Source organism: Asterias rubens, chromosome 8, assembly GCF_902459465.1.
Source record: "Asterias rubens chromosome 8, eAstRub1.3, whole genome shotgun sequence".
Lineage (NCBI taxonomy): Eukaryota > Metazoa > Echinodermata > Asteroidea > Forcipulatida > Asteriidae > Asterias > Asterias rubens.
In genome coordinates, this window is record NC_047069.1 from 19034347 (window position 1) to 19058914 (window position 24568).

Below are 24568 nucleotides of genomic sequence, written 5' to 3' on the forward strand. Positions count from 1 at the left end.
TTACATTCTAAGTTTTCATATTATTTCCATCTTGGGGATAGTATTAAGGGGCCATTCAAAATAATGACAATTTCTTGAGCATATTCTGGAGGAGGGGGAGGGGGCCTTGTACCTGATAACATTGTCCCAGTCCTTGGCGTTCTCATAAGCCAAAGCGGCATCTTTGTGACGGCCATCTGCTTCCTTAGCTTTAGCATACTGAATGTGGATCTTAGGCGACGTGACGTTAGGCAACAACTCACCCACTTTGGCCCTGTAAGGCAAAAATATAAATAATATTAAAACTAACCATCTTAGCTTATGACTTGCTTAAGCAAAATAAATCCTGGCTTAGTAAAATCAGATGACCGACCAAGACTCCACTCAATTGTTATGCTAAGTAAACAAAATCAAAATCTTAGTCACAAGCAATGTGTATGGCATGAATTTTTTGCCAGTTACATGTGAAAAATAAGCGAGCTATATTCGTGCTTTAAGCAAATTTTTTGCTTAAGCAGCTCTATGAAATTGGACCCTGCTGTCTACCCGCTTAAAGAGGCTATGATGAAACAACTAACCTATCAGTAGGACGGTTAGATTAATCATGGACTTTCCTTTTTCCATAGATGAATAGATTCAACTGCTATAATCTGTCACCAACACACTATTAATACACACAATTCTACTAACCATGAATGTGATATGCTTTCAGATCTTATAACAGCATAAAGACAACTATTTGTATTGATTTGAACATTTTAAAACAATTTTGGGAGGGGAGTCATTTTCCATTGGTTGTGTAAGAACTGACACCTCTACCCAATCTGGAACAAAGACAATTGACTCGAGCAGGACTTGAACCATCGACTTCCAGATTGACACACACCTGTACTGCCAACTGAGCTATTTAGCCCTATGTTAGTGGTCTCCCTATCTGTCAACATCTTGACATAGGTCATTTTTTCTTGGTTCAAATCCCACAATTAATTTAGACAGTGAAAAGATGTGTTTAAACCTACCAGTTCTTGCTGCGTATGTAGACCGACGCAGCCTTATCGTAGTATTGGCCCTTCTCATACAGCTGGGCTGACTCTGAGTATTGCTTCATGTTTTCCAAGATGGCGGCGCAATCACGCTTCAATGTACGACTCGGCATCTTACTGGCCATGCTGACACCGCGTCTGATGTCTCCCATGCGGAGGGACATACGGGCAACACCGGCAGCACACGACTCATCGTGCTCTCGTTGCTAATCAAAGAAAATTAAAAGCCAAAATCTTTTTTAAAAATACAATTCTAGGTATCATACATTTGATCTTTTTAGCAACCTAGAGAACAAAGTCTTGAAAGAGATCATTTTGTTGGTTTTTATTGAGGACAAATTTTTACTAAAAAACTAACACTGGATAGCAGATCCGAGGCCAGTGACTTTTAGCATTGGGCCACTTACGACTGTTCAAGTTTGGCGACTGTTCAAGTTTGGCGGTTTTCTATTTTTGAATAGCAACACCTCACAGCATTTGTATTTTAATTTGATAACAACAACTATCTTTCGATTCTGTTGAGTATTGAAATGTTACCTATAAGACATATTATGGAAACAAATTTCTTTTAGTACCAAAATCAACTGAAATGGGAAACTGTGTAGATATTGTTCTTTTCGTTTTGATTCCAGTCTTGCAACAAATTCTCTGGTCCAGTAGAAGTTTACAGCTACAAGCCCTGAAAAATTAAACAAATTCTGCAGGTCATATATACCCTACCTCTTTATCTCTTGTCACTCCCTTCTCAAAGTGGGACAGAGCACTCCCATAGTCACCGCTGAATGAAAAAAAAAAAAACAAGGAAGATGATTAGGGAAAAGTTGGGGAACACCGTCAGTTTTTATTTTAGTAAAAATACATGCTGTAAAAATACATGGGGTAATTGGTGTGCCAGACAGCTCAGTCACAACGCTCCACAAAAGTTGGGAAATCATCCCAGATCATAGCACTACAAGTTGGCAAACAGAGTGACAAAAAAGACTGGCTAAATCATGTGCGGATACTGAATCTAAAACAAGACAAGGCTTGACAACAAGAGGGCGCTCAATCATGCACAAGGCAGCCATAACGTTATAGTCTTTGAGGTTGAGGGGTACTTACGTGAACTCCAACTGCTGAGCGTATTCCTTGGAGATGTAAGGGATTTGGCCTGGGGATAGAGTCTTGGCCAACTTGAGGGCTTGGTCCCAGTGAAGCAAGTCTCTCCTCATCTGAATATCAGGAGCAACGAGAATGAATTAACTTTAGATCAAGGTATTATACATGATCGGTAATAATAACCATCATAATAGGTCATTTTCCGATGCAGGACCCACACTCTGGAAAGATTTACCTCTTCACATTCGCAACATTTCTATTCTCAATATTTTGAAGACTAAGTTAAAAACCACATTGTTTAATGTCACCTATGTTTAATTGGTCTATTTGTCTTATTTTTCTTGCTGTGTGCGGTTTCCCCTCTTGCGCCCCTTGAGCACCTCATTTTGGTGGATTTCGGCGCCCTATAAATACTCTGTATTTATTTATTTATTTATAATAATGGGTATTGAATAAATGAATGATATGTCTGGTTGTTTAGTGATGATTATACACGAGTGGTCTCTAAAGGGTTAAGTACAAGGGTTAAAGGTCAATGGTATTTATAGAGGGCTCTTACAATGGGTACCCAAGCACTTTACAAGAAACTATGCAATAAGTAGATAAATAAAGGCACTAATGTACATGCATTGACTGGCAATGAGGTAACTAGTATACGTCTATTGCCCCCGAGGGACTTTGAGTGAACAGAAGAGGGACCTATTTCCCGAGGCCATGGTCGAGGGAAATAGTCCCCTCTTCTAGTTACCTCATTGCTATAACGCGCTATATAAAAACCAAATATTATTATTATTATTATTATTATTATTATTATTATTATTATTATTATTATCATTATATGTATACAATGGTGAGGATTCAAAATATTTGCAGACATTAATAGAAAAATGTCTGTTACCTCAGTCTTTCCTCTTGCAGACAGTGCAGTTGGTTGTGATCACATTACATGTAAAAATGCCCTGTGTGACAAGGCCTTAAAGGCAGTGGACACTGCTCAAAATAATTGCTAGCATAAAACCTTACTTGGTAATGAGTAATGGGGAGAGGTTGATAGTATAAAAACATTGTGAGAAACGGCTCCTCCTGAAATAGAGTATTTTTCGAGAAAGAAGTAATTTTCAAAGAATTTGATTTCGAGACCTCAGATTTAGAATTTGAGGTCTCGAAATCAAGCATCTGAAAGCAGACAACTTCGCGTGACAAGGGTTTTTTCTTTTACTATTATCTCACAACTTCGATGGCTGATTGAGCTCAAATTTTCACAGGTTTGTTATTTTATGCATATGTTGAGATACACCAAGTGAGAAGACTGGTCTTTGATAACTACCAATGGTGTCCAGTGTCTTTAAAGGAACACGTTGCCTTGGATCGGTCGAGTTGGTCTTTAAAAAGCGTTCTGTAACCGTTTGTTATAAAATGCATATGGGTAGAAAGATGTTGTAAAAGTAAAATACAATGATCTACACAAACATGCCTCAAAATCGTGTGGTTTTCTTTTTACCTCGTCGACTAACACGGTCGCCATTTATGGGAGTCAAAATTTTTGACTCCCATAAATGGCCGACCGTGTTAGTTCGCAACGTAAAAGGAAAACCATGCAATTTTGAGTGATACTTTTTCTACTTTTAAAACATCTTTCTAACCATATGCATTTCATAACAAATGTTTTCAAACGCTTTTTATAGACCAACTTGTCCGATCCAGGCAACGTGTTCCTTTGAGCTTACCTCAAGTGCAGTGATTGGTCTACTGGAGGCTAAGAAGAGGTCTTGAGCCAGATTACAATCTCCCTGGAACATTGCTAGATGACCAGCCAGAAGATTACGGTCATCAATTCCCTGTTCAAACAAAGGTATTATCCAAATTATGAAATCGCTAAGTAACCCCGACCATCCCAAATCTTTCATTAACCTATTTGACTCAAGTAAACCTTTTAAAAAACTCACTCATTTAACCCAAAGTATAGAACTATTTACCATAATTTGCTGTAGTGGCATGACCATGCCAGCCTCACCAATATTACGGTAAACACGAACAGCTGAAAGAAGAGACAATAAAGATGGTTAATTTCTACATTTGGAAACAATGGAAATAATGTTTGGCAACCAAAGTGGAAAATTACTCGGCCAGTCAGAAGCACTCAGACAAGAGTAGAGAGTCTAGCTAAAGCTAAGCTCTCTTCGACGAGCATACGCACGCCAAGCCAGGCAGAGACAGTACAGATCAAACAAGTGTGTCTTTAATGGCCCTTTGAACTTGACCATAGAGCTAGAATTCTCAATGTAGTGTGGAAGGACTTCCGAATGCTAGGGCAGGCAATTGAAAATGCTCTATCTCCAAATTTTCTTGTGGTTTGCGAAATGTAAAAGTAACCTTGAGAAAATTGTGGCTCCTATGCATTTATAATATTAATAATAATAATAAAGAGAAATTTATAAAGCGCAAAAAACATAGCAGATAGAATCCGCCTCAAGGCACTGGAAAACAACAACAATAAAAGTATTACACAGAAAAAATAATTTTAAGGAATCTAGATACAGAAAGTTAAAGTGTTAAACAACCATTTTAAAAAGATGAGATTTACAAAAGTTAAAAACAATGTCAATGTCATAAATACTGATCAAAAAAAAAGAACAATACTAACAAGATTTTCATTTTACAATGTAAAAAGTATGAACAATTAAATGACAATTCAAATTTACAATGTTAAAAAATACTGCTTAAAAAGATGAGTCTTAAGGTGCGACTTAATCAGCTCGATGGTGGGCGAGTCTTTGAACGTCGGTGGCAATTTGTTACAGAGTGAAGGGGTTACAACGATGTACATGTACACCCGGAGAACACGCACCACTACTGGGGAAAAAAGCTTCCACGCTGCTGCCCCCAAACTCTGGAATAATTTACCTTAAAGCATCCGCCACTCTAGCTCACTAGCAGTCTTCAAGAAATCTCTCAAAACCCACTTGTTCAACTGATTTGCTTGCTTTTTGTTTATTCTATGCTTTTTGTTAAAATTGTGTGTACAGCGCTGTGGTACTTTCCCCTGTTATTAGAGCGCTTTATAAATACATTGTACTATTATTATTATTATTACTGTTATTATTACATGTTTTATTTTATTTATTTGTCTACAGGGAGCCAGTGCAGCTGTTGGATCAGTTGAGAAATGGGAGCATGGTTTGGGTAGGAGAAGATGACACAAGATGTTTTACGTACCAAATTCCAGTTCCATGTGTGTGGCAGCAGCCTTAGCCAAGTCCATCCAAGACTCTCTATTATTGGCCAACTGACACAACATCCAAGCTTCCTTGAATCTCTTTAGATTAATACACTTCATGATGGCATCCTTCAACTGTGGATTGAAATGTTAAAGACTTTGGTGCTCAAAAGACCGTATTGAATAACCCCTTTGTTGCTATGAAAGTGGCCATAATGTAGGGTAGGCCCAATGTGCATCTAAACATGTACATAAATTAAGCACGTAGCGCAAGCAGCGTTCCTGGTTTGATTTCTATGGCACAGGCACGCACACCAACACGCTCACAGACGCCATGTTGTGGGACAGGTATTTAAATGTTAACGTCTATTCGATACGTTCTAGAAATTACAACAATGGTAAGATTGAAAATATGAATTTTCACATGTAACCTACATGCTAAAATATGGTCATGGTGGAACACTTCCCTTGAAATATTTTTGCATGAAATGCATTAGTTTTATTTAATGAGTAAACCGTGTAGTTTTGATCTTGCATGACCGTAAAAAAAAACACACAAGTTTGAAGGCAGTGACCATGGAGCTTTTAGTTTCAAAGGTTTGTATATGTTGGGTGACATTAAGTGTGGAGACTGGTCTTTGACTATTACCATTGTTGGCTTTGTGCTTTAAGTTGTATTCATTCACACTTGTAATCACGTTATATGCAAGTGGCAACATTGAACATACAGTATGAATGAACACAAATAATCTAAGCACAAGACTTCAAAATCCAATGGCATGATTTTGTTTGATACTGTTGGACCGAAGACTGCAGTAGTAAAGTGATTATGCCACACATGGTATCAGATATAGCACCACTACCATTGAGGGTAAATGATGTTTGATGCTTTGCAGGGTGTAAATAATAAGAATTTACTCTGAAGATAAGCAGAGTATACTGTTCGAAACGTCAAGACCACACCGGCTCTTTGCGGAGCCAACGTGCCAACACTCCCTCAGAAGAGAAGTTTTACATGGCTTTACCCGCAAGTTGACTAGTGTTAAAGGAATAGGTTGAAGCTGGCATCATAACTGTAAAACTTGCACCATCTCGTTGACAAACTTTCATGAAAATGTATATTTGTTTTATTAGTGATTTTATAAAACTGTTCACCATCTAAGAGCATGTTTTTACAGATAGATGATTTACTCTTCATTACAGTCACTGACCTGTTCAGGTTGAAGGTCATGAGGCCTCTCAATGAAGTTATGAGAGTTGAGCTGGACCATTGCAGTTTTACCACTCTGAGTCTGACACGTCATCTCACCGTTATACAACATCAGAGGCTTCTGGGCAAACGGTAGCTTGGTGGTATCTGCTAAAGTTACTGAAGGACCTAAGGGTAAACAAAACATTGCTGAGATTTTTATCCCCAAAACACACAAGCAAGACCATCATCATTAACATCATCAGGGCCAATTTCGTAGAGCTGCTTAAGCAAAAAATTTGCGTAAGCATGAAAATAGTTCGCTTATTTTTCACATGTTACTGGCAAAAATTTCATGCCATATACAATGCTTGTGACTGGTATTTAGCTGTTGTTTACTTAGCATAACAATTAAGTGGAGACTTGGCTGGTAATCTGATTTTACTAAGCAAGGATTTTTTTGCTTAAGCGAAATTTTGTGCTTAAGCAGCTCTAAACCTGTAGGCACAAAAACATGCTAAGCACAGAAAAATTGTGCTTGGCAGAAACACGTAGCCAGCGGACATTCCATAAAGTTTACATTGTAGTGACTGGTACCCCACTAATTTTTTCGCTTAGCAAAGAAAGTTGCTGAGCAGTATTTGTGTATTTATGGGGGGACCGTTCTTTCACACATCCTAGAGCTTCTCTCTGGAACGAACTCCCTCATATTATTCGTAATATTTCCGATGTACACAAGTTCAAAGTTGCCCTGAAAACTCACCTGTTCAAGATGTATTTCGTAAATGCATAGTTTTTGTTGCTTTCCATTGTTAAATTTGTGTATGTTTTCCCTAAATGCTACTTTGCTTTTTTGATCTATTCATATTTTGTTTTAGTGTGTGCCTGGTTTCGCTCGGCTTGGCCTGCACGTTCTTGTCATAGAGAGACCGGCTTTGGCGGGACTTTCTCTGGCTGTGGTTTCTCCTCTGATTTCTTCCCATTGTTGTTGTTTTTAAATGGTGTTATTAATATTGTTTGTTTAGCATTCACTGGATTGTACATGTATTTTGTGTTTACATTGTCTCTGCTTGCGCCTTGAACATCTGTAAAGATTGATTTGGCGCATTACAAATACCTACTATTATTATTAAACAGCTTTAAGAAATTGGGCCAAGGATGCGCTCACTTGTTGCATGTGTGAAATGGTATTTTGGCTGGTAACCTTATTCTGGTAAGCATAATTTGATGGGCCTGAGCTACTTTTTTGTGCTGTTCATTACAAAATTGGTTTTTCTATAAATTTGGTTGTGCAAAAACGTTGCTGGCAGTGTAAGCACTTTACTTTAAACGCAAAATTAGATTGTTCATTTCTCATCAAATATGAAATTTCAGACAGAAAATTTCAAGGCATTTTTTCGTCTATCGTCATCATTAGACTGTGTAAGTTTTATGTAAATCTGTGATCTTCACGCTTTTTGTTTCTTACCAATTCTGTAACATTCCTTTAAGCAGCTCTATGAAGAGACCCTTCCGTGGCAAAACAACCCAGCTCAAAAAAGTTGTTCTTATATTTTCTATAAGATTTTTGGGTGAATTTAGGGCGCTTTTTTTATATAGTTCCAAAAGTTTTAAAGGCATACTATGTATGGTTTTGAATAACATGTCCTATCTCTGCCTCTTTTTACACTTTCGTCCTGGTTTTTATGGCAAAAACAGCTTATCTTTGTACTTGCCTTTGTCAAAATGGCATTTTTTAGTGAAACAGTTTTGCCATGGCACAGCTGCTTGGCTTCTGCCAAACACCAATATTCTCCTGACAATGACTAGAGCAAGCTAGTCAAAACGTTGAGACCAATTCAGAACTGACTCCGCGGCAGTACAGTTAATTACAATCCTATAAGCTAAAGTAGTAGTCCAAGTCTATTTTCTATACCATCCGCCCTGGTAATAGTTAAAAAGCAGGACAGTTCTTTACAGAACTGAGAAGTCTCCCGAACCCCTGATTATCTACTCCACGGCAGTAGAACAAAGCAAGACAGTTCTCTAAGAACAAACTTTACCTGACAAGAAGATACACACATGGTGTTACCGCAAACCAAATATACAACAACATTCTTAAATTGGAAATTATTCTTAAAGTTTCAACAACAAAAATTATGCACAGAGACAAGATAACCTTACCTCTAACAGTTTCCCTCGAATACATGTAAGTATAAAGTTTATCGTCATCATAGGCTACAAAGACACCCTTGTCATAGGGCCAGTTCTCCCACAGGACTCCCTTCACGGTCGGTGAAAAGTCAGGAATCTCCAGGATCTGATCATTGACCTACGACACAAGGAAGTAATGTCAAAGGGTAGCTAAGAATGAATGAACTTCAGGCTACTTAGTACTAAGCAGTCTTTAACTCTACAGCAAGCGCAGAAATTTTGGGCTGAATTTTGGGCACAAAATCCCTAAGTAAGCATGAGAAATGGACTCTGCTCAGAGAAAGACATAATTATGTCAATATTTTGTAAGTAAATAGGGGCACATTTGTTTCAAATTGAATATTGTTGGGACACTTTTTTTAAAGTAGATTTTAATCTTGATTCACACACATATCCCTTGAAATTGTGTGCTTTTGGCTCAACTTCATGACAGTACACAGTCCGCTATTTAAAAGAGCTACATTTTTGACCATAAAGTGGTATTTAAACTGTTTTTTTTTTTTATTATTTTATTAATACAACACACTGTGTGTGTGTTCTGGCGCATTAACAACTATTAAAAAAGGATAAACACCAGTTCTAAACAGCAAAAAATGTGGGTTTACAAAAAGTCAATCTCTAACGAAGAGATGGATTTTTTTTTATTAGTGAAAATAAAGTTCTTACCGGGTTGTAGACAAAGCCATCGCTCTTGTCATCAATGAACACTAGTCTGGTGCCACTGGGGTCTGGATACACTTTCCTGATGCCCACCAGGTGTCTAAACTCATTGACAAATTGCCAATCCTCAATGTAGAAAAAGATTAACTCTCCATTCTGTAGTGCATAGAGAAAATAATAATTTGTGCTACTTTATTTTTGTTTTCACCAGATATAGAAAACAAGAATGATTTCAAATATCAAGTTTGTCATCCTGGAAAGCCTCTCGAAGACATTCTGAAAGGTATTATGCATGATTGGTAGAGCTTACAAAATAGTTGCAGCAATGTTCATGTTTTGTGTAATAACAAACCTGTGAAACTAAGGGCTTAATCTGTTGTGTGAGTCAGGAGAAATAGTGAAAAACAAGGCAGAATTTTCAGCCTGTTTGAAAAATAACAATTGTCCTTATTTATGGTTGTAACGACATCAATCATCTGTTGCTATTTTTATTAGGTTTCTAGATTGAAAAATTTCAGAAGGAAGTATTTCACAGAAAACAAAAATGTTTTGATATGACCTTCATTATCAGTAAGGTTTCAGAATAAAAATAAAAAATTTTTTTTTTTTATCCCTTTCCAATCCTTTATAATACCTTTAAGGGAAAGAAAACTAGCAAAACAAATACAATACTAAAGTTTTTCGAGCCAACATTGAATGCAGGTTTATACTTATACCAATGTATGAAAGGTTTCCTTACACTGGTTCCATAGATGAGGAAATCCGATGTAAGGGCGTGGCATGTGATTCCACCTTGGCCATCCTCAGGAAAAAGTCTGGTTTCTCTCTCCTCGTTATCGCCTGAACCTTCAGTTTCAATCTGTAGGAAAGACAAAAAACAGACTGATGTGGTCAACGAGCGGTGCGTTTTGCCGACGACGACCAGAAAAAAAGTTTCTACTTAAGTAAGATTCTCACTGCTCAAACAATTTTGGAGAGCTTCATGCAAACAGTTCGACAACGACAGACTTCTTGTGACATGTGTACATCTCTCGAAATCAATGTTTGCAGAATAAACAACCTTTATAGACCACAAACAAGTCTCTACCAACGTAAAATTCACTGACCAAACAATTTTTGTCAAAGAAATTTTGTTTTTTGTGATGTGGGTAGTTCTCTCTAAAAACCAATGTTCGCACAATAGACAGCCTCTATTTCATTTTGTTGATCTTTCAATTATGTCTTTGATCTTAGTTTATTGCATTATGTTGGTAAGTCTAATTTTGCTGCATACAGTTTGTCAAATTAAGGAAGATTATTTAAAAAAAAATCTTTTTTTTGGGGGGGGGGGGTTTGGATTTTTACCCATACACAGATGTAATTTAGCACTGTATTCTCAGTACTTTCCCGAGTCCTGTGAAAAAAAAGATCACAGGCATATTACTCGGGTAATAATTAAGGAAGCATTCTCCTTTCTTTGGCTCACTGTGTTAACATCTATTTGTTTTCTATCTCTTGGGTGGTCAGGTTAGTGTAGTGGTATCTTTCCTTGCCTTCCATCTCTAAGACCCCGGTTCAAATTTAGGCGGGGGCAATGTGGATTGGGTTTTCATTCCCTACCAGACCGCATGGGTTTCCCTGGAAAAATCCTCTGGGGTTTTCCTCCCACATCTAAAACTGAAACTTCCTTCCTTGTCTTCTCTCCATCAGGGTTCTTGGCTATTACGGTCATTAAGTTTGCTTTTCTGAGAGTCCTTGTGGACTGGGTTTTCAGTCTGTGCCTGACTGCGTGTGTTTTCCCTGGAAAAATTCTCAGAGGTTTTCCTCCCACATCTAAAACTGAAACTTCCTTCATTGTCTTCTCTCCATCAGGGTTCTTGGATATTACAGTGATTAAGTTAGCTTTTCTGAGAGTCCTTGTGGAATGGGTTTTGGCTTAAAAACCAGGGCCCAATTTCATAGAGCTGCTTAAGCGCAAAAAGACGCTAAGCACAACAAAATTATGCTTAGCACAATAAGGTAACCAGCCCAAATACCATTTCACATGCACCATTTGTGACTGGTTTCCTGCTCACTTCTGCTCAGCAGGAAAATGTTAAGCACCATTCTCTACTTTAAAAGCAGCCCTATGAAATTGGGCCCTGAGTAAGTGAAATTAAATGAACCATCACAACAAACGACGGCTCTGTAGTTGAGAAAGTAACTCATTTCAAGTACAAAGAAGCCTTGATGGAAAGCACCAAAAAAGACATCAAATCACGTAAAGCATCAGCATGGAGGGCATGCAATAAGCTCACCAATATGTGGAAATCAAACCTTCCTAGAAGGCTCAAGGAGCGCCTCTTCCTTGCAACAGTAGAGTCCGTGCTGTTATACGGCTCTGAGGCATGGACTCTTACTCCAAAACTGGAAAAGCAGATAAATGGGTGCTACACAAGGCTATTAAAAACAGCTCTTAACACCCACGGGAGTCAACATATGACTAACAAAGTCCTATACGGGAACCTACCCAAGCTCTCAGCAAAAATCAGACAGAGAAGGATGCGTTTTGCTGGCTACTGCTACCGGAGCAACAACAAACAAGTGTCCAATATTGTTCTGTGGACCCCTAAGCGTGGGAGGAGGAAACCTTGTAGACCGCACTAACTTACAGTTACACTGACATTCTCAAAATTGACACAGGACTTGATACAGCAGATTTCAAGTCAGCAATGGGGGACAGAAAGGCTTGGGGAACCCATCGATGTCAGGATGCACTGGTTAGATATTTCTCTACCATTATAACTTCATCTTAAACTCACCAGATGTAACTGAACCTTGTTCTCAAAGTAGACAGCCGCGTAGTCAGCGTTGACGCACATGTTGATGATTGTACCCAAGTATTCCCTGTCCTTCAGCTTCTCTAACCCTGATGAATTAAAGACATCATGAAAAATATAACTGATTGATTGATTGATTGATTAATTGATTAATTAATTGATTGATTGATTGATTGATTGATTTATTATGACAGGTGCCCTTTTGATCCATGAGGATTGATTTTTAGATGAACAACTGCAGAGAACGAATTTAAAGGGAAGGTATACATTTGGTAATCGCTCTTAAAGGATTCGGGTACTTTTTCATGATGTCCACAGATTTACATTAAACTTACAGGGTTTGAAGATAATGGTAAGTAGAAAGCTTCCCTTAAAAAATTACTTCCTTGGGGGCTGTAGTTGTTGAAAAATGAGTAAAACAAATCACAAAATAATTTTTGTCTCAGTGAGATGAAAATTATTTTAGCACGTAAAATGTATTAACCAGTTATGATATTATACCATAACATACCATTACTGGTTAACAAACTGAGACAAAAATCATTTTCGTGACATTGTGTTACTCATTTCTCAAAGACTACAGCACCTCAGTAAGTAATATTTAAGTAATCTACTATTATTATCTTCAAACTGTGAAAGTTTAATGTTAATCTCTTGACATAGTGTTTTGTGCTAGAAAAAAATACCGACCCTTTAAATGAACATGTTGCCTTGGATCGGACGAGTTGGTCTATAAAAAGCATTTGTAACCGTTTGTTATGAAATGCACATGGTTGGAAAGATGGTTAAATTGCGTGGTTTTCTTTTTACCGTGCGAACTAACTCGGTCAGCCATTTATGGGAGTCAAAAATTTGACTCCATAAATGGCCGACCGTGTTAGTCGACAAGGCAAAAGGAAAACGGTGCAACTCCGAGGCATGTTTGTGTGGATCATTGTATTCAACTTGTACAATATCTGTCTACCCATATGCATGTTATAACAAACAGTTACAAATGCTTTTCAAAGACCAACCATGCCAACTCGACCGATCCAAGGCAACGTGTTCCTTTACAGTTAATGGTAATAGAAGCTATTGGTTAGAAGCCTGCAGCAGCATTTGATAATTATAATAATAATAATAATAATAAGACTTGTAATGCGCACATATCCACCCTGCTGGGTGTTCAAGGCGCAGAATGCATTTTATAACAAACAGTTTCAAATGCTTTTGATAGATCAACTCGCTCGATCCTAGGCAACGTATCCCTTGCAATTTAATGTTTCCTAGAATGGATTGGAAACCCTTTTCGGTCATGGAAAAACAATTCCGCCGTAATGTAGGTTGAACTTGGTGAACCACAGGTGCATTCCATCACATGTACTCACTTAATGTCACTTAACTATTCAGCTGGCATCTGTATTCAAGTTAAATAAGAGAAATATTGAGAAATATTTCACTCAAAGTATTGTGGTAATGTAGAAAGATATCAGTTGTTATGCCCCAAAATATGAATAAGAGCATGACACTTCTTTGACTGTATATTCCTGCTGGGGATCAGTTTTCCTACCTGGACATATTCGCTTAATTTCTTTTGCTGATATCTGAAAAAACGGGATCACCTTTTACTATTGTACATTGTACAACTACATTTATATTTAATAATGTTAAATTTGCACCGGGAAAAAAGAATATTAAGTTTGTGTTACCCATAATACACTGATGTGTGTTAGCACTGTACTCAGTACTTTCCGCTCGAGTTCAGTGGGAAAAAAAAAAACGCTGCCGTAGGCTTCTGGACCATTGCCAATCGTTTTAAGCGTGATTTCCATCTATACTTTCCCTTTAATTGCAAAGATTGTAGCGTTTCTTATTTAAATTGAATACAGATGCCAGCTGAATAGTTAAGTGACATTAAGTGAGTACATGTGATGGAATGCACCTGTGGTTCACCAAATTCAACCTACATTACGGCGGAATTGTTTTTCCATGACCGAAAAGGGTTTCCAATCTATTCTAGGAAACATTAAATTGCAAGGGATACGTTGCCTTGGATCAAGCGAGTTGATCTATGTAAAGCATTTGAAACTATTTGTTATAAAATGCATGGTTAGAAAGATGGAGTGCCGCGTTAGTTCATGACATATTAAGGAAAACCATGCAATTTCGAGGCATAGTTCTGTGGATCATAATATTCTACTTTTAAAACATCTTCTTACTTATGCATTTCATAGCAAACGGTTACAAACGCTTATCATAGACCAACTCGCTCGATACAAGGCAACAAAATATTTACTGTCTTAATTTCTCACTCTTGCTTTGCAGTTGAACACTGATCGACAGCTCTTTTGTTTGAATGAACAAACAAGAACTAAATATATAACTCAATGTTTAGTAGCAAAACCTTGGCAGAAAAATTATTTGATAGACCAACGTGAAGCAAGTTTCTAAAATTCTAAAAACCTTGAAAATTATTAATTTAATGAGACGGGTCAAATAGTTATCTCATTGTTTATTTGAACTAAATAGAATAGTAATCTAATGGGAAATTATGTTGCAAATAACCTTGTGCAAAGAAACAAATAAAGAACACATTAGATAACAAACAATCAAGTTTAAGATTGAAACAAAATTATTTCAACATCATATTTCATAAGGCATGATTTAAATGAGGCATGATTTGAATAACAGGGCCCAACTTCATAAAGCTGCTCAAGCACAAAAATTACCTAAGCACAAAATTATTCATACCAGAAAAAGGTTACCAGCTAAAATACCATGTTACGTATAGCATCTGTGACTGGTATCCTGTTAAAGAAATTGTGAAAGCAATGTTTTTTGCTTCAGCAGCTCTATAAAACTGGGCTCTTATTAGTGACAACAAATAAAAAACAAATTAAACATTTCCAATATGTAACGAAGAAAATTCAACAAAATGTTTTGAACAACTAATTATTTTGCAGAACTTACACTCGTTGTCTCCAGATTCAACTTCAGTGAATTCATGACCTACAACAGCAAGGACTCTGATTTAATTTGATTTCCAAAATTTTTCTAACCCATTTTGGTAACATTAAAGGCAGTGGACACTATTGGTAATTACTCAAAATAGTTATTAGCATAAAAACATACTTGGTAACGAGTAATGGAGAGCTATTGATAGTATAATACATTGTGAGAAACAGCTCCCTCTGACGTAGTTTTCGAGAAGGAAGTAATTTACACAAGTTTGATTTCAAGACCTCAGATTTAGAATTTGAGGTCTCGAAATCAACCATCCAAACGCACACATCTTCGTGTGACAACGGTGTTTTTTCTTTCACTATTTTCTCGCAACTTCAACGACCGATTCAGCTCAAATTTTCACAGGTTTGTTATTTTATGTATATGTTGAGATGCACCAAGTGAGAAGACTGGTCTTTGACAATTACTAATAGTATCCACTGTCTTTTCAAGCAATTTAATAAAACTTTTCTGATTATTTAGAAGAAAAAAAAATATTAGGATTGATCCATAGCATGCATGCCATACAGTGTTATTTTTATATATTTTTTTCTATAACCACCGAGCACCAAAAAAACTACCTTTTTCTCCGAGCATGTAGAACCAGGCCCTGTTGTTCATCCCTACAGCCAAGTGGTACGGTCCAAGTGCAACGAACGTGGGCTCCACTTCTATGTTGACTTGTATGGAAGGCTCCTGTGTTTAAAATGGAACAATCTTAAAAGGGATACATTCCATACACAAATTCTAGGGTCAATTGAATAAAAAGGTGGATCCAGGCACGAAGCTCAACAAAAAAAAGTAGACGAAAGAATTCTCAAGGAAATGTTGGTCATCTTTGGACAACAAACTTCATACCTTCATTGTAAGCACAGCATGCCTTGAAATTAAATTTTGTCGGCGCAGTGCTATAAGGGCGTAAATTGCAAAGTCGTGCTTCTATTTATGATCTTTTTAAATTTAATTTTTAAAAAAACATTTAAAAAATATAAAAATGGCACTTAACAGAGTTTTTAGCAAGAGGTGTGTTATGCCTCCCTAGTGGAAAGTATTTTTGTATTTTAGTGTTTGAATATCTTATAGTCTTTCTGTAATTTTAAAAATAGAATATATATTTTCTTATGCTCTGTAATTTTAACCGCAATTCAGCTTCTGGCTGCCAAGTTTCTAAGTTTTTTAATAAACCAATAATAATAATAATAATCTCAGGGGGCGGTTGAATTTACATAATAGCCGACATTTATAAAGGACAAAGTAGCTGCTTTAAATTTTCACCCAGGAAAAGTCAAAGGATGGCATGGCCTGTAGGTTGGTTCAAGTTCCCAGGATTTTCCCGGATTGTTTTCCTGTAAAAAGAGCTCATGAAATTCTCTTGCCCTAAAAAAAGAAAACTACGAACTAACATCTATTAAATACACAGTTTGTCTTCAGAATGAAGATGGTAGTATGAAAGCTACAAAGACACCTCAGCAAGATCAAAAGACGTATTGTGGAGAATTTGATGCATGCCTTGCAAGGCAAGATCTTACAGTTAATTCAAGTCTATAGAGATTTCTTTAAACCGGCAGCCAATTTCATGAACCTGCTTACCACATAAATCCTGGTTCATACTTCCTGCGAGAGCATTCCGATAAGAATTTTGCCGCACAGAACTGTTCTCACAGCGATTGTGAGCACATTTCACCTGATGCAAATTATTTATTGCAAACTTTTGACGTCAAAAATTGCGTCACATTCGCATTTGCAGGAATTATGAACCAGTCTTAAATCAGTGTGTACACTGGTATTCAATGGTACATGTAAGCAAATCAGCCATGAAATTGGGCCTAAAAACACTGTAGTACATGTACATGCTAATGCTATTAAATGAAAATACTCAATACATCACAACATTTGCTCTAAAAGTTTCTGGCAATCGTCCCCCCACAGGAAAAATGTAAAAGGCTAGTACAGCAACGCAGAGTTAATGTACATTGAGCTATTGATAGTATAGCAGATAGGTAGTGGGATTGTGCCGTTGATGATACAAGCATAGAATTTGGTACACAGTCAGAGTATGTCATGAGAAAGATATTTGGCTATAAGGTCATTGCAGATTTGTCCTTGAAAAGATAAATGTTGTGTACAAAAAAATGGCAGCCATCTTGAAAATTTTGAAAAGTGTTGTTCTACCCTTTTTTTCTGTGAAGGACAAATCTGCGATGGTCCAAATAACCCCTATTTACAATGCGTAGCGCCTGGGTTAGAATGTACTTCCTGCGAATGCGAATGCCATCAAATTTTGATGTCACGAATGATGCAATGAAAAGATCACAACAGTTGAGATGTGCTCAACTCTTGCAAATTATTCACAGCAGAAACAGAGCCATTAATGTAAAAATACACTTTGCATTCATATTTGCAGAAAGTAGGACAATTGTAAAATTAAACTGGTGGTAACTTGAGGTTAGCAGCAAAGATTTTGAGGTTTTCCAAGGGTTACACGCTTAATTCTGCACTTCTCCCTTACATGCACCAATCCTGTCCGCCATTTTAATTCAAAATGTACAGAAAGAAAATTACTTCCAAAATGGCGAAAAATGGTAGACATGCATTTGTGGAAATGAGTTCGGCAACATGACAAGGGTCGTCAGCCAAATATCTTTCTAAATGTTGCAAAATCCCATGCGTTTAACATCAAAGGTACAATCCCGCAAAATATTTGCACTTTCTGCCCCCCAGTACTGAGGCAGTTTCCACAGCAAGAAAGACTGCATGTCATGTGAGCTTTGATATATGCACTTAGCAGCCAAGCATGCAAGATTGAAAGAGCACAAGTGATAGCAGCAGATCATGGGGGGAAACAGTTTTTTTTTTAGAAGATAAAACTTGACGACCGTACTCAAAGAGCTACTTTACTACTCAGGAAAGCATGAGAAGGAAATCTACATGAAGCTATTTCAAGATGAGATGTAAAGAATGAGAGATTAGGGAAGAAAAGCTGAACGATGTAGTTGATAATAATCATCAGGAAAATGGGAGGAAAACTTGCCTTTCGGCGACCGACCCGGCGCTAAGGTTTTTTGGCAAATGCAATGCGAGACATGGAGATAATGTAATCGGTATAAAATTAGTTTGATGCAAGGAAGTGTACAGTATCACGTCCCAAAGTGGCAAAACTGCAGCCTCCTTATGGTTTGTTCAAGAATAAGAAATCATACGTTACAATTATGATAAAGAAAATGGTGTTAATGGAAAAGAAATTGCTTGTTTCGTACAAATTATTATATACAGTATTAAAGTTTAAGTAACATAATGTGTTAATATACTGTGCTTGAGGAATGAGGCATGAAGAATGGTAAGTGTATGTTAAAGACACTGGTCACGTTTGGTAACTGTCAAAGACCGGTGTTCTCACTAGGTGTATCCAAACATGCATAAAATCACAAGTCTGTGAAAAGTTTGCTCAATTGGTCATCAATTTGCAACAGAATAAAGAAAATACACCCTTGGTTGCATTACTTTGTTTGCTCTCAAATGCCTCAAAAGGGCTTCAGCTGAAGTCTTTTAATATTTGAGTGAGAAATGACATCTTTCTCAAAAACTACGTACTTCAGAGGGAGCCGTTTCTCACAATGTTTTATACTGTCAAATTGCTAGTTACCAAGTACCTTTTTATGCTAACAATTATTTTGAGTAATAATGCGATGTAAAAATACTGAAATTTTCATGAAATTGTCACAGACTGGTTGCATGTGTTTCTTAAAGACTAGAGAATTAGAAAAAATCTATTCTTCCAAGGACCTGTGAGATAAATTGTACATTTCCAAGAAAGAAAAAAATGTGAGCATCACACTGCTATATATCCATGATCTCTCATCCGCACAGTTCACCATACCTGTTCAACTTGATTCACCACCGTGACCTCCAGCAGAGAGGTCAGGAAGGCCAGCCGTGTACCCTGGGCGTCTCCGAGGACAGGTAGCTTAGTAAGGTGGACATACAGAGTCCCTCTCGTTGAGCTGACCGCCATGAGTTGACCGTCATCTGTCCAGCCGATCTGACCCAGTCCTTTGGACTCCTCCTCCAAGGTCACGACGGAGTACACCTCTTTCAGGTCTGACAGGTCGTGAATTTTAATACTGAAATGGAAAACAAAAAAGATCCTCCATCAGTGTCTTAGCCAGGAATTTGGAAAGTGGGAGTGCAAACTGAAAGAGTGGGAGGGCAACCTAAACTCACTACAAAAAATAGAAACATTGCGTGCGTAGCACACAACACGAGTGCGCAGCGCCAAGTCTGTCTCATTTGAACTTGTAACGAATACACATTATTAAACTCTATAAAATGTTTCTGGGGCAATATTAGGCCAGTTCAAACAAAGCAGTTACTTGGACCATGGAGCTTGGACCCATTTAGCCCGAAATGATTTAAAAGCGAGTCAAATAATGCAGTACGAGTTATCATTAACTAATGTTCATTTTCTATCGATTTCATAACTATAGGCCTAAGGTCAAGAAGCTGATAATAGTTGTTGTATTTATTTTAAACAAATCAATTAATTAATGTAAAATAATGATTCACACAAGTATTTGCAACCAATCAAAATGTCAAGAGTGATTTAAATGTACCATAATTGTTTGCTTTTTAATTGAAACTGACTGATCATGGTAACTAATATTTGCCTTAGTATTTGTTTAGGTTTCATATCGTTTAAGTCTTATAGGTTGTTTAATTGTTGAAACTGGGTCAAAGGCAATTTGTAAACAGTCTGCGGAGAATAAAGAACAAACAGTTATGAAAGACAGTGCCATTTAAGTAGTTCCACTGGGCAAAAAAACGTACCATGCATTGAAAAATAAATTTGGGAGGTCTACAGCAAAACCGACTTGAGATTTGAAAAGAAATATGAACCAGTTTTTGAACCTTTCGAGCGGAAAAAAAACATTGTTTGTCAACTGCATTAACACCCAAGAAATGCAAACATTGAAATCCAAAAAAGTCTCAATGTTTTAAACAAACTCTACAACAAACAAACGATGTGCCCTTGAATTTCTAGCAGGAAAAAAAGATCGTCATGTTTGCCGCCGTCGAGTTGGGATAAACTGCAGAACCAATCTACAAAGCAACTGCAGAATGTATACGGTAAAAGGTGCACTGCGCCGTGTGTCACTCAGTTACCGATACTGACGTCATAGTAGAAAAATCCAGAGCGCGATGGTTTGTAGGATCGTGGAGGTGAGATTGGTACCTAAAACAATCTGAACGAAAACGCGTGTGAATTCGCCTCTATCATACCACGCGTGCATGGAGTTCATGCTGCCTGGTGATGTCGGTCAATGACGATGACTGACCATTAAAAGGAAGTCTGCGTGTCTGCTTGCATTTGTGTAATTTGCACGTGCGTTGTGTAATGTGTGGTTTGTGCGTTGTGTTTTGTGTGGTCGCAATGTGGTCAGCGTTTTCGAGGCAACTTCGAGTGATTGTTTTATGGTTGCGTCGTTGAAATTTTGAGGCAACTGCGAGTGATTGTTTTATGGTTGCGTCGTTGAAATTTTGATTAAAAAAAAAGAAGGAAATCTGGTAAAACCAAATCTAATTTTACTCACTGCTGTTTTAAACTGTTCAACAGCCAAAAAATAATAAAAGAAGTTCAGTAATGTTCACTGAAATTATTAGACAGCACGGCTTCAACCAAGCCGTGCATCAAAATTTTGCCCGTGGTTTCAGCCCAACTTTTGACACTATCGACCCCCAAATCCTCCTTCAACGTCTTCACTACAATTTCGGTATCACTGGAACTGCTTTGAAGTGGTTTACTTCATATCTGGAAAATCGCACCCAAAATGTAAAAATTGACGGGTCCTTCTCGTCCAACACTACACCACGTTTTTGCGTCCCTCAGGGGTCAGTGCTCGGTCCAGTGTTATTTTCCTTGTACTTTTCACCTGTTGCGAACATTGCTCGTAACCACGGTCTGTCCGTTCAGCTTTACGCGGATGACGCACAACTATATCTGCCATTTGTCTCCACGGACGCAAACACTGCAGTTGCCCGTACAGAAGCGTGTGTTGCCGAAGTTAAGGAATGGATGGTCGCAAACAAACTTCAACTCAATAGCGACAAGACAGTCATCCTCTTGCTGAACTCCCAAAGTCAACATCGTCACAACACCATTCACAGCATCCTGATTGATGGCCATGTCATTCCTTGTAGCAACACAGCTAGAAACCTTGGTGTCATCTTTGACAGGCACATGAACTTCACAACCAACGTCAAAAACTCCTCCCGCATCGCCATGTACCACTTGAAGAACTTAAACCACATCCGCTCATTGCTCTCTGACAAAACAGCAGAGCAACTCATTCACGCACTTGTAACGTCTCGGCTCGACTACTGCAACTCACTCTTATATGGACTTCCAGCTTCCACCTTGCATCACCTTCAGAGAATCCAGAACATTGCAGCTCGTATCCTAACACGCTCAAAAAAGTTTGAGCATATCACCCAGGTTCTTCAAGCATTACACTGGCTCCCTGTTGAGCAACGCATCATCTTCAAACTCCTTTGTACAACATACCAATGTATGACAGAGACTTCATCCCCGTTGCACTTGCAGAGGCTTCTCCTGCCGTATAAGCGGTTCGCCAGCTAAGGTCCAGTGATGCCAACTTGCTCGCCGTTCCACCTTCCAGGTTGAAAACTTATGGGGATAGAAGTTTCTCGGTTGCAGCCCCCCGCCTGTGGAACGACCTGCCTCTCACCCTTAGATCACAACCTGACATTTCTTCATTCAAATCCAATCTCAAATCTAGTTTTCTAGATACCAGCGCTTTATAAGATTTATTATTATTTATTATTATTATCTGGCCGTGCTAACACGGCGTGCACGGCTCGCTAGCTAACACCTTGTCCTCCATGCTCATGAATTTGTATTTTGGGAATAGAAGTGGGAGGGCCTGCGCCAAATTCCAATGATCTGCTTACTGCAGAATTCTGCGCTTACAGCAACCTGTAAAGCACATATTTTATGGCGCAGAATTCTAGGGTAAGCAGTGCCATGAAGTTAGGCCCATGGCCTAATTTCATAAAGCTGTTGAGCAGAAAAAAATATTGCTAAGCAAATTTGTTTGCTAAGCACATAATGAGTTGAGAATCAGTGGCAACAGTGTAATTTCAATGAAATTTTTGCTGGTTACCTGTTTCTTCCAAGTACATTATTCCGTGCTTAGCAAGTTTTTGTGCTTACATGCTTTATGAAATTGGGCCCAGGGCCTTTTACCAAACCTCTGCTTAAGCTTCACCTCTGGCTAGAACTCCATGATCAATTTTGGAGAGAGCCCTTCTTATGGGGTGTTACCAAAATCAAACAAAACCCAAGAGTCGGAGACATAGCCTTAGCCTTAAGCCTTTTTGAGGTATGGCGGACACAATGCTACAACACTATAAGGCTTGGGTAAATTTGTGTGTATTGACCATAGAAATAGAACGCGTATTATTCAGTGAAGTGCGCATTTTTTAGGCGACGCGGCGTTTACACGTAAACCCGTTGACCACCAACGTTCATGGTGAGCGTGGCATCAGTCGCCGCGTGTGACCGGCATATCACGTCCGCCATACCTGTTTTCAGTAACTTTTATACTAAAAATTGTTTCAAACTTGAACAAATTGCATGAAATTACAAGTACCAAATTCCAGCAACCTTGTACAAATCATCCCCACACAAAGAATTATAAGAACAAGTTTTAGCTAATTTAAACACGTAAAAACAATATAATAATTTTGTATTAAAATTATTGGCATTGTATCAACCCCCTACTCTACCTGGGCTAGGGTCTACGCTATCTATAAGGATCAAAAGAAGAACCAATACATCAATCAGGCGCCAGAGTACGGCGACAGGGGTCGATTTCACAAAGAGTTAGGACTCATCTTATCTCGAGTTAGGACGAGTAACTCGTCCGACAAAGTAACTCGTCCTAACTTAGGATTTAAGGTCTGCATGCTACAGTGCAGTCCTAAGATTAGTCTTAAGTTTTAGGAAGAGTTTTGTGAAAGCGACGGCGGATTTCTTACCAATTATCACCACAAGAAGCAGCTTTGTTCAGAGACAGCGATATCGCGATGGACGTCAGGTTGTCTTTGTGATTTCTAGCTTGGAACAGCTCCTGACCGATCTCCTTGAGGTGGGTCGAGATGACGATGAAATAACCGTTGGAAAAACCGAGCATGATGTATCCGTCACCATACCTGTGAGGAATATATTACCCCAAAAGTTAACATCTTACCAATCAAACATGGAATCGAATTAAAGGGAAAGTATACCTTTGGTTGTTGGAACCGTTTGAATTCTTTTAATCCTACATAAATGTAGAAGTATACAATTAAAATATCATGTAAAAATTTCATTTCAAAAGGTTGCATATTTTAGATAGCGTCGACAATTCTGAGTGAATATAACCATGCCGGAAAAATAGGCTCTAATAGGAATACACAATCTCAGAAGTGTTACTGCAGTAACTCTCAAATTTCAATTTGGGGGCATAAACATTATATATTTTTACATAACCACATCTGCTCTAGCAAAGGGTCATGGGTTTGAATCCCACCGAGTAATTTGCTCATGGATTTTGTTCACATAACTCGAGAAAGTACCGAGTATACAAAGCTTAAAGACCCTGGACACTATTTGTAATTGTCAAAGACGAGTCTTCTCACTTGGTGTATCTCAACATATGCATAAAATAACAAACCTGTGAAAATTTGAACTCAATTAGTGGTCGAAGTTGCGAGATAATAATGACAAGAAAAAAACACCCTTGTTGCACGAAGTTGTGTGATTTCAGATGCTTGATTTCGACCTCTCAAATTCTAAATCTGAGGTCTCAAAATCAAATTTGCAGAAAATTACTTCTCTCTCGAAAACTACGTTACTTCAGAGGGAGCCGTTTCTCACTATTTGTTATACTATCAACCTCTCCCCATTACTTGTTACCAAGTGAGTTTTTGTGCTAAAAATTATTTTGAGTATAATGACCAAAAGTTCCCACTACCTTTAATACATATAGGTGTAAGGGTAAAAACAAACTATAGCAGTGGAGCAGTTGTGACTTTTTGAAACAGTGCCAAGGCTTAGTCTACGCACCATTTGTAGGCAATGATGGCGCCATATCGCTGTTGGAAGGCCAGCTCTATCGGGTTATCAGGATCCTCCAAGTTGAACAGGAATAACGTTTTCTTCCCAACACTGGCACTGACCTGGGTAATAAAGAAAATGGTAGAAGCAATTATGATAAAGTGCCTTGATCAAGGCTTCAAGTGTCGCAACTGACCAGGCCAGGATTCAAACCCACATAATGTAATAAAAGACACTGGACACTATTGATAATTGTCAAAGACCAGTCTTCTCACTTGGTGTATATACACATAT

The 24568-nt window shown here is 38.0% G+C and overlaps 1 protein-coding gene across 3 annotated transcripts in view; it reads right to left on the minus strand.

Annotated features, from left to right (window-relative positions):
• LOC117293371 (WD repeat-containing protein 19-like) overlaps nt 1-24568 on the minus strand; it is a 51493-nt gene that overhangs the window by 12979 nt on the left and 13946 nt on the right. For all 3 annotated transcript variants that reach the window (XM_033775669.1, XM_033775668.1, XM_033775670.1), the window contains exons 6-21: nt 24284-24396; nt 23215-23388; nt 19037-19280; nt 15741-15855; nt 12160-12266; nt 10119-10238; nt 9386-9535; nt 8690-8837; nt 6549-6715; nt 5337-5472; nt 4097-4158; nt 3848-3958; nt 2124-2233; nt 1743-1800; nt 999-1228; nt 113-253 (exon numbers count right to left, since the gene is read on the minus strand). In XM_033775669.1, coding sequence (XP_033631560.1) covers nt 113-253; nt 999-1228; nt 1743-1800; nt 2124-2233; nt 3848-3958; nt 4097-4158; nt 5337-5472; nt 6549-6715; nt 8690-8837; nt 9386-9535; nt 10119-10238; nt 12160-12266; nt 15741-15855; nt 19037-19280; nt 23215-23388; nt 24284-24396 — 2186 coding nt within the window. The remainder of the gene's footprint in view (nt 1-112; nt 254-998; nt 1229-1742; nt 1801-2123; nt 2234-3847; nt 3959-4096; nt 4159-5336; nt 5473-6548; nt 6716-8689; nt 8838-9385; nt 9536-10118; nt 10239-12159; nt 12267-15740; nt 15856-19036; nt 19281-23214; nt 23389-24283; nt 24397-24568) is intronic.